Genomic DNA, 11,003 nt, shown 5'->3' with positions numbered 1-11,003 from the left:
GGAAACCTCAAATACTCATATTGATATGCAATCAAATGAGTCAATTCATGACATCTATGCTTTGAAGCAAATGCATCCGGTAAATAATTAACTAGCACGTATATGACCTGCAGATGCAAAATGAGGCTACAAGTACAAGAATCAACCTCATCACATATATCATTTGATGTAAATGCATCCAGCAAAGATTCAACCATAGCACATGTAAGCCGTTTGGATGCGAATTGAGGGTACAAGTACTACAATTGAGGGTAAAATGTATCCAGCAGAGAATCAACCACAACTGGAAGCTCACATGTGCTTCTCGGAGTCTAACACGTCGTGCCGCCGAGGAGGTGTCCAAGCGGCCTCCAGGCGGTCGGTCCAACAGCGGCGATCAAGGAGGCGTCGTGGAGCCGTCCGGGCATTCGAGGAGGCAGCTATTGTGCGGCGTCCAATGGTCCAGGGGTGTAGAGATGGCTCGAGCGCCGAGGAAGGAAGGGCCCGAGTGGTGATGAAGGAGGGGGCAAAGCTGACGGGGCGATCGACCGGCAGCGATAGGGGGCTGGTTGTGCAGCCAAATCTGCTCGAGGAGGGCCAACAGGCCTGTCCAAGTGGTGCGTCGACCAAACAGGGGCCACAGGGGATGGGGCTGGCCAGATTTCTACGACGGCACCAGTCGGGGAAGGTGGCGGCGGGGCGGACATGCGAGCAGTGGCGCTGCAGGCGAGCGGGTGAGCGACACCTTTGGGCGAGTGGGGGAGAAATGGAAGAGCTGGAATTGAACGGACGGTGGGGGAACCGTATTTATACGATGGCAAACGTGGGTAAATAACATACAATTTTGAGGGCAATTTAGTACATTCACGGTGGGAGAAGCTCGGGAAGCCGGCTTCTGCAGTACGTGCAAAAAAGCTAGGCACATTTGGAGAAGCCGCTGTTCGCTTGAGCACATTTGGATAGGCTTCTGGCTTTGGGGGCGAAGCTAAAAAAAACCGATCCAAACGGAGCCAAAGTTTATCGGGGTAGGTGCATGCTGCTTAACACGCCTCCAGAATGCTATGCATGTTGAGGTTGAGAGCTGTATCCAGGCAGCACTAGCGGCAGAACTAGGCATTGGCAACATCATTTTGGACACTGACGCCTATGATTTTTTAATAATAGTATTTCAATGGAAATTTGTAAAAATAAAATTTAAAAATAGAAGATTGCAAAAATATGTGCCAATGCTGAGTAAGATCGTGTCGGCACTCGAAGTGCTGACTAGACACATATTGGTATTTGGAATGTCGATTAGAACCTTTTCAGCATTCCGAATGTCGATAAGTGGCCAGCTCGGTACCACGGAGGCTATTGACCATGCGCGAAGACCCGTCGACACTCCAAGTGCCGGTAAGTGGTCACGTAGGACATATCAGCACCCCTGTTGATCTGTAGAGTGAGACCTATCGGTAGCCCTGTTAGCTTACATAGTAGGATCCGGTGGCACACGGAGTGCCAATTGGTCATATCGGCATTCCAAGTGCCGACAAATCCGAGTACCGACAAGTCTCTTTTCCCACGGTTACGTGTGTGCCACATGTGATATTGGCATTTTGACTGCCAAAAAGTGGCTAGTCGACTAACACCTATTTTTGCAAATTTTTATTTTTGAATTTCATTTTTATAATTTTTTAATAAAATAATATTATTAATAGATCGTCCTCTTATGCCATCACTTTATTTTTTTTCTTTCCCCTGTGTCATGTCAATCTTAGACCCTTAATGTTACGCGCAAATCTTTTTCATAAGGCATATATTTTTCAGGATAATCCTCGTGTAAGAGATTCACTTTGGGTTTTGCATTCAACACCTTACCTGTGAAATCAGACGATATAGCTAAGAATAGCATCGCTCCTCGAAAGGCCGAGGGTGATGCTTCCAAACAAGGGAAAGGGGTGCTGAAGTCAGTTGCGGGAGGAATTACTCTTGTCGGTGCAGTGTTTCGTGTAGTTTGAAGAGCGATGATGAATGTAATAAGGTTATATCTGTTTTTTAATGGGATGATCTAATTTTTTATTTAGTTGGTATAAATAGGATGGGTCAGTTTTGTGTTTAATAGTGAGATTAGATTAGATAGGATGAGCCAAATTTTTATTTGATTAGATGGATTGGATGAGCTAAGTTAGTTATAGCGATTTTTTGGTGAACTTATCCCTTGATTGTGCAATATTTGAATGAATTTATGCATGTTTGAATTTATTTGATTTCAAATTGACTTAAAAATATAAAATACATATAAATATAGCATTGCAAATGAACTCACTTTTCACCCAATAACCTAGTGTTGGAAATAATTTTACAAATCATTATACCACATGAGAGGAATTTTTGTGAATTTTCTCAGATTTGGGAATTTCTTTGAGTCTTTAAAAATTACTAGAATTTCTAGGAGTAGACATCTTTGAAGATTTTTATTTTGAAATATACAAGTGATATTGAGGTGAATACTTTTAAAATGATTCATCATCAATGATAGAACCTATAGAAATTTTTTTGTCATTTTTAGAGAACGATAACCCTATTGTCTAAATAGAGAAAGAGGAAAGTAAAAATTTAGAAACTGATGGGTACTGTTTATCTGACCAGTCGTCCGCTTAACGGGGGTGAGGAGTCATGGACTAGCGGATCCAAGCGGCGGACTCCTACAACTGTTTTTTATCAGACAATCCTAATATAAAAAATATATTCAATGTGGTTGAATAATTCCATCCACCCGAGTCTATCAACTAAATACCTAAACGAGTACTGTTTTATCTAAATGGGATGATTATATCCATCCTTGTACAACAAATCAAGCACACCTCTAGTGAATTGGAGTCGGCGCTAACCTTACAACTTAGGGATTGTTTGGTTTTCAACTCCAAAAAGTCAAGCTACATTTGGTCATGTCAAAACTAAGATCATGTCAAAATCGGGACAAATAGAGTAATGTTTGGTTTGAGATCGAATTAAAATTTTGACCGGCTAAAATCGGAGTAGTCATTTTAAGCGATAAAATCTTATCTAGCTTTATTATAGAAAAATTTGACTAGCCAAATTTTTCAATGTGCGACTAAATTTTGATCTTAATCTAAACAAAAGCTAAATTTTATAGACATGATTAAATTTTAGCTTGACTTATTAGAATTAAGAACCAAATAACCCTTAAAGCCATTTAGATCTTGAAGTCCTAACCCACCTAGCTTCAACGACTTGGTGAGTTTCTCTTTACTAAGATAATCCTTAAACATATTCTTTTTATTTTGTTCTCTTCTTGATTTTTCTGTTGGTTCTTGTTTCTTTTATTTTCTCTTATCTCTGATAGCTTTTTTTTAAAAAGATTTGTGAAAAGAAAGTAGAGAAAATAACTTTCTGAAAAGAATAGTCTTGTGAATTTCTTTATGATGAGAACTATAAAAAAAACCATTAGAACGCTAAAAAAAACAAAAATTCCTTCATAAATATATTCTCGTCTGCGGAAGACCCTTAGGATGGTCTAATCCAATGTGTTTCGCGTTTATCTTCTGATGCGACCACCGAAACCTCACATGTATCAAGCAAGTAATACTATCACATCAGGTATTGGTACTAATTCGTTTTTTTTCAGATGGAAAGGGATTTTCATTAACCACTAGCTCCAATTAAATCACAGAAAGCTAGACAATAAACAAAGTCCGGCGATTGATCCTGCCACGCTACAGGATCAGAAGACGAAAGGCTCGCTGCATACGTAGCTAACGATCTAGACTTGTTTTGTACTCTTATAGCGTGTTTGGTTACTCCGCTCCGCTCATCTAAGCACCGATGCATACAATCGTAGTCGTAAAATGGATGTTTGGTTGGTTAGATCGCTCGCTCGCGCCTGCATCAACTGCCCTAGCGGAGGCCCGACTTTGGGTAGCCAGGTCAGCTCGTTGGCTTGAGAATCTAAGTGAAACTCAACCAAACTCCTTACAAATTAATTAATCTAGAGTACACTCCGAACTTCTAAATTCAACTAATAACATTAATTTTCTAAAAAATATTCAATTTTTAAAAAATAGTGTTATTAATTAAATTAAAAAATATTAAATATTTTTAAGTTAATTAATTTGTACCTCTACCCAACCAAACAAGATCTGGGAAAAGAAGAAAAAATTTGTCAAGCCCGTTTCTCCGCGCTCCCGTCCCCCCCCCCCCCCGGCGTCGGTCCCTGCCTTTCCCTCCATCCTCCATTCCCTCCCACTCCTTGCTAGGGTTTCTCTCCTCGGCCTCCTCCTCCCCAATTCCGCGCGATCCCCGCCGCGATGGTCCCCGGCGCCCGGCCTTCTGGCGGCGGTGCCCACTCCGTCACCACCACCAGCGGCGGCGGCGCCCACTCCGTCACCACCACCAGCGGCGGCTGCTCCCCATCCGACAGGGTCGCCCCTGCTCCCTCGGCCTCAGTCTCCACGCCGGCCAGCGGGAGCACCGTCGCCCGCCGCCTCAACGGCCTCGGCCTCCAGGGCGACGACGCGCCCTCGTCGCAGCCCGCCGCGAGGTTCGTGAGCTCGCCGCCGTGATTCCGTTGCCGCTCGAGTTTGGGTGCCCGCTCCCCTCCCAGCTTGCTTGCTCCGGGGACCGTGTGCTGTGCCACGTGCGCTAGTGGCGTTTCGCGGGCTGGGGCTGAGGGGGTTTGATCGCGTTGGTGGTGCTATGTCGATCTAAACATTTGTTTGCGCGCTAGATTTGGTTCATGTGTAATGGTTCACTTGTTCTGGGGTCAATAGCGTGTATGGAAGATGCTGTTGCGTGTATGGAAGATGCTATTGAACTTGAGTATAGTGTTACGATTGTTTGTGTTCACCATGTTAAAACGTGCCATTCACCATTGTTGTATTGTTGTTAGTGTCACAGCATGTTGGTGAAGTTTATTTGTCTCAAACTATTGTGCTTGAGTTCGTTTCTCAACCTCATAGTATAGAGATCATAGCCAGCGCTTGTAGCACCCCGATGATGTTGGTGTTATGTCTGTTCCTTTGATTGTGGAAAGGATAACGACTCTGCCATTTATATGTTATATAGCTCTTGTAGCAGCTCATGCTTACCTTTGAATGGAGAGCATCACTGTTCCTTCGATTGTGGAAAGGATAACGACTCTGCCATTTATATGTTATATAGCTCTTGTAGCAGCTCATGCTTACCTTTGAATGGAGAACATCACTTCTGGACGATTGGCTGTTTTTGCTACTTTTGATTTATCTGTGATCAAAGCTATATCCCTATTTACTTCTTTAGATGTGTTTCTTTCCAAGGTTGGATATTCTGGCTTATTGATTGATTCAGAACTAGCGACATTTAAAGAAATTAGAGTTGTTTTGCTTTATAAGTTGCAATTTGCAATCGTTTCATATTTGGTGACTTTGTCTTTCATTATACCTTCTTTTACTTATTTCTCCGGCCATCTACATAACTTATTTCTAAAAAAACAGCTGTTTCTCTATTTGTGATGCAGCAAGAAGAAAAAGAGAGGTGCACGTGCAGTTGGTCCTGACAAAAATGGCCGTGGATTGCGCCAATTCAGCATGAGAGGTTTCTTGAAGAGTTTCCTTTGTGATTTTCACTTCTTTTTGGTTTGTGAAGCATAAGCGAAAAGTACACATAGAAATGTTTCCTCTTTTGTCTCAAGTGCGCCTGGTGTGAAGGCATTCTTCGTTTTTGCTCTATTTTGTTCATATCAGACATGTGTTGTACTATGCTTTTGAGGGAGCCAGTTTAATGAGCTGTAGTTTACCGCATGCTAGTGTTAAAAATTCTCATGAAGTTCTTCAAATTTTTTTTCAGTCTGTGAGAAAGTTGAAAGCAAAGGGAGAACAACCTACAACGAGGTATTCACCTTTTCTTTTCTATGTAAGCTATATCTAATCTTATCATGGTATAGTACTATAGTTACATTGTATAGCATTACTGGCTTTTTGCAAAGCAACATTCAGTAGAAGCTACCAACAAATGTTAGGTGCTGACATCAGAGTAGTACAGAAAATACAGATGTACCTCCAATTTTTTTAGAAGCAAACCACCATGTATTTTTTGACCAGTCACCTGATATGCTTTACACCTGTATGGATTTTGAATTAAAGAGCTAGTATCTCCAGATTTTCATACTACAGGCGTGGCCTTCTGTTATTTGGTCACCAAGGTTGATGTGCACTAAGTAGCAGTTTGCTTACCACCTCATCTCAATATCACCTTAGTGCCTTTTTGGATCATGAGTTGTGCTGAATAGTTTAGAGGCACCGTAACGAAGCGCACGACACACAGCGTTGAACAGTTGTTTGTAGTTCTCTTTTTTTTTTAAAAAAAAAAGAAAAGAACTCTTGACTAATATACAATATATCTGGGAAGCTACTTTTATGAATTGTGGACACTTCACATAACTTGGATCTTGATCTATATCATAAATAGATCATGGTGCAACAAATGTGGGATAGAGATTCACTTTGGACCCTACTCCACTTAATTCCTTTCCAATTATATGACAGCAATGCATCCTTTTTTTCCCTGCATCTCCTTCTATCAATCTGCTGCAGCTTCAGAAATTAATTTATACATTTTTCAGGTGGCAGATGAACTGGTTTCTGAATTTATAGACCCCAATAATAATCTCGAATCTCCGGATCCTGATAATCCCTCCGCGGTAAGAAATATTACCGCTATACTTGGTTAGCGATTTGTTAAGTACTAAAATGCTATATATTCTGATTATGTGAAAAACGCAGCAACAATATGATGAGAAAAATATTCGAAGAAGAGTTTATGATGCGCTGAATGTCCTAATGGCTATGGAAATTATATCTAAAGATAAAAAGGAAATACAGTGGAAAGGCTTGCCTCAGACGAGTATGAATGATGTTGAAGAATTGAAGGTTCTGCTCCTTGCCTCTAATAATCTGTATTTACTGAGAGTTCTACCTTTTCTTTTGGCCATTTCATTATGTTTATGCATATTTTGCAGAAAGAGATCATTGGAATGAAAGGTCGGATTGACAAGAAAAGTGCATATTTGCAGGATTTACAAGATCAAGTAAGGATATAGGTTCTATTTGTATTTCGTTATCTGATACGTCAACTGATAGTGTTGATACTTTCCCTCTCCAATGTTATAAGTTATGAATGATGAGCGATTATGCAGCACCTTTGAATCTTTGATTCATGAGTAAATTTCAAAAACCTATAACTATTTTGACATATGTTGCAGAAAACTACAACTTTTGATGTCTATTTCAAAAATCTATAATTATTATGACACATGTTGCAAAAAACTATAACTTTCTCACCGTTGACCCACCTGTCATCCTCTATGGCATGTTATAGGAGGATTAACCGTGGGTCCAACCGTTGCCATAGGATGACATGTGGGTTCACGGTGAAAAAGTTGTAGTTTTTGTAACATGTGTCAAAATAGTTGTAGGTTTTTGAAATGGGACTAGAAGTTGTAATTTTTTGCAACATGTGCCAAAATAGTTGTAGGTTTTTGAAATTTACTCTTGATTCATACATTTGAAAAATTGAAATACCTAGCACTGTAAACTTCATAGTTGCTGTTGTGCTCAAAGTTAATTGCACTAAGATGTAATGTCCATGAGACTATTTGAAGAATAACATTAAAGATTTAAAGTCTACCTTGATCTTTAAGTTCCATCAATACCAATGGGGAGGCACTTGGTGCATGCTGCTGTGCCACTCTGACCGGTTGCATACAGTTAGGGGAACACCTATCCTTCCTCTCTATTTTTCTGCTACATTTTGTATTGGACACTAAAGCAAAAGGCATACACCTTTTTGAGTAATGTTTGATTGTATAATTAAAGCAAAAGTGAGTTCAGTTGCTATATAGATTTTAGAAATATTTATTTTGGGGAGTGCTGATTGATTCTCTTAGCTAGTTAGCTGCTCAGATGACTTCTGCTTTCGCATTGGAAAATCAAATTACGAACTACTAAGGAGTGTCTCTATCAGAACTAATCAAGTAATCATTGTCAATCATGGACCAGAACATTACTATGCAAGTCTTTGTTTCAAAACAAGATATATATTGCTAATTGTATTTCTCCATTGCAGATCGAATTAGTAATTGTATCTGCTCTTTCATGTTTGATGTTGGAATCGAAATGATTTGAAAGCCCACATTAAATCTAGCTGTTAGCCGTTTTATGCCATTTATTTGTTATGTTTCCTCATGCTCAGTGAACCTTATGGTAATCCTTTTTTTTTGTATTAAGTATGTAAGTCTCCAAAACCTGGTACAAAGAAATGAGCAGCTATATGGGTCAGGAGATGCACCTTCTGGTGGAGTGGCCTTGCCATTTATACTAGTTCAGGTAAAGTGTTTCTTCTTCTTCAGATATGGACCTAGAGAGACTTAATTTTATCATTATGTTTGAATGCTAGCGCAGATGATCTTGCTAATTTTGCATTCTACTGTTTCAAAAGGACAACATATTGTGCCATTTTAGAGCTTTATTGTACCAAGCAAATATATTCCACTATGAACTTGAAGAAAGATTCCACAGGATCCTGTTTAGCTCTTCGCAGCATCCACTTTTCTTTTTTTAGTAGCAAATTCTCTCTCTTCTCCTGTCAAAAGGGGAAAAATCATCTCTTAACTACTCCATATCGATCAAAAAGTTTTTATTTTTTAATTAAAATGGTATTTCTATTGAAAGTCTTTTTTTTTGTAAACTTACGAGGGTTACATGGCCGAATCCCAAGGATCATAAATATTGAGTTTTGGATTTAGATTCTTGCGAGGAGCTGCAGCTGAGTAGGTGGAATCCGAGCAGGTTTCCAAAAACACTGGAACTAACTGGTTCGTCTTTTGTTTAGTGGGTGCTGGGTGCTACAATAAATTTCTGAATTGGGGTATTTTCTGTTGCTTTGCATGGATTGAATACAACAGTCAACAGTACATAATCAATTATATAAGATGGAAGAAACATGATGCGTTGAAAACAACAAATAAAAAGTAATCATCCTGTGAATGTCTGGGAGTTTTGGCCATTCCGGTTCTGGTACCCTGATTCTAAGACCATTTGGATTAAAATTCTTATTCTTTTTCAAGCCAAGGAAAAATGGACCTTTGAACAACATAAATACATATTCTTAATTTTAAAAGCACTGTGCCATGTATGTGTATTGTTATGAATTGACCCTATTTTAGTGAAGTATAAGGGCAAGAACCAGGTAGGTATGCAGCAACATTCTTATTGAATTCTTATGGCTTTGCCACCATTACCTCTTGTCATCATTTTTATTTCCTGTGTTATGCCTTTTCAACTTCATTATGCATTCTCCACCATTTTTTCTTGTCCATGGTGCGTTAAATGACAAAGGCCTCCTTTTGTTGTGTAACCAGACACGCCCTCATGCAACTGTAGAAGTGGAGATATCAGAAGATATGCAGTTGGTGCATTTTGACTTCAATAGGTAAGACAATTCTATTGTTCTGCTTCAATTCTATTGTTCTCCTTCACATTATTTATCTTGTGAGTCAGATGAACCTAGAGTTTAGTAACATCTTTGTCTCCTGATTCCAGATCCCCAACTAAAAGATAAGTCTGTTGATAAGAATTTGTCAGATCGTATTACATTCTCTCTCTAATTGGATGATTCCATAATTTTCATTGCATTTTTTTTTCTGCTATTGTTACATGGAACTCTTTTAACGATTTGTGAATAATAGCTTGGCAAAAGAACTTAAACATAGAGCCTGTCTATTTCTAAACAGGGGCCCTGATGATTTGTCGTTCTCATTTCTGTGACCTTATGGGAACCAATCTGATAGCAGATGGAATACACAATTCCTTGAATCAGTATTCAGTCAAGAACATCTAACCTTTAGCTCACTTGGGCTGATGAGCGTTGTTCTCATGTGCCGCAATGCATATTTTTAAAAATTGTGCTTTACCTTTACGACCTTATGTATGTTCTAGAATCAAGTGAAGTCATTTAATTGTCATAGCTGAGCATGGAAAACTCTTAGGTGCTAGACCCTTGCTGACTTGTATGTTTCTGAAAATGCAGCACTCCATTTGAGTTGCAGGATGATTCCTTTGTATTGAAAGCAATGGGGTTATCTGGTAAAGAAGAAATTGATGGCACCCAAGCTCCAGTTGCAAATGGCGGTGAGTGCTCAAGTACACCAAATGATTATTGGCATCAATCACCGCAACCTGCGAGGCCAAGAGGAATTAGGCTACCAAACTCACCTCCTATTCCAGGGATACTTAAAGGGCGCGTAAAGCATGAACACTAGACTTTAAATCTTTAATATGCATACTGGTGTTGCATGAGCTTTCTGGTAGTTTTACATGTAAAAAGTGCTTGTAAATTATGTCAGTGGGAGAAATGGTAGTCTAATTTAACTTGGTGATGGGTGTCGTGATGTAGCTGCAGACGTCTGGCTCACTTAGCTTCTAGGTTCCGGTTATCTGGTTGAGGACACGAATCTTTGTACAATGTAAGTGTGTAGTTTTATCTTCTCGAAATGGTCAACATCTTCTTTAAGATGAGTGTTCCAGGAGATTGAGTACTTTTTCCAGATTTGTGTTGGCGTGGAGGATTTCAGATTTTAGAAAAGGTACAGTATTGTTAATGCATTGAAGTGATATACGATTAAAGGCAAATGTTATCTACAATTTAGTTGCTTTGTTATGGCATGTAGCGAAGTCCCCTTATTTTTTCAACTATCGATGTAAAGAAGCATGATGACCAAATTTTGGTATGATAGATCTGCCCCTCCTGCCTGACATGTGGGGACTGTGTTCGGCCAGCCAGATTTGGGCTCGCCCATGTTGTGGCCATTGTTTGGCTTGGGCCTTAAAAAGTTTTTGCGCTTGCCTTCAGTTTGGTCATGACTAAATGCTTAGGATAAGAGGGAAGCGTGGATTTCCCTCAGAAAGGAGGGAAGGGTGCAGTTCAAATTTGAGCTAAACTGTTGAAACTTCACAGTTTGGATCTAGCGTTTTGTGAAAACCGGAACTTCT

General features: G+C 39.7%; 1 protein-coding gene across 1 annotated transcript; it reads left to right on the top strand.

Annotated features, from left to right (window-relative positions):
* The first annotated feature begins 4,177 nt into the window (after positions 1-4,177).
* On the top strand, positions 4,178-10,524 carry LOC133903864 (transcription factor-like protein DPB). Its single transcript, XM_062345336.1, has 9 exons — positions 4,178-4,519; positions 5,474-5,550; positions 5,803-5,846; positions 6,578-6,655; positions 6,738-6,884; positions 6,974-7,042; positions 8,241-8,339; positions 9,374-9,444; positions 10,042-10,524. The coding sequence occupies exons 1-9, from the start codon at positions 4,287-4,289 to the stop codon at positions 10,271-10,273; spliced, it is 1,050 nt and encodes a 349-aa protein (XP_062201320.1). The 5' UTR covers positions 4,178-4,286; the 3' UTR covers positions 10,274-10,524.
* The last annotated feature ends 479 nt before the right edge of the window (positions 10,525-11,003 follow it).

This window comes from Phragmites australis, chromosome 21 (assembly GCF_958298935.1).
Source record: "Phragmites australis chromosome 21, lpPhrAust1.1, whole genome shotgun sequence".
NCBI classification, from domain to species: domain Eukaryota; kingdom Viridiplantae; phylum Streptophyta; class Magnoliopsida; order Poales; family Poaceae; genus Phragmites; species Phragmites australis.
This window is presented reverse-complemented; position numbering and strand designations above follow the sequence as displayed.

Bases quoted from the DNA above. Each gene is read 5' to 3' on its own strand.
- LOC133903864 (XM_062345336.1), top strand. From the start codon at position 4,287: ATGGTCCCCGGCGCCCGGCCTTCTGGCGGCGGTGCCCACTCCGTCACC. The intron at 5,847-6,577 runs GTATTCACCTTT...TACATTTTTCAG, and splicing joins GGAGAACAACCTACAACGAG to GTGGCAGATGAACTGGTTTC. The intron at 8,340-9,373 runs GTAAAGTGTTTC...TTGTGTAACCAG, and splicing joins TGCCATTTATACTAGTTCAG to ACACGCCCTCATGCAACTGT.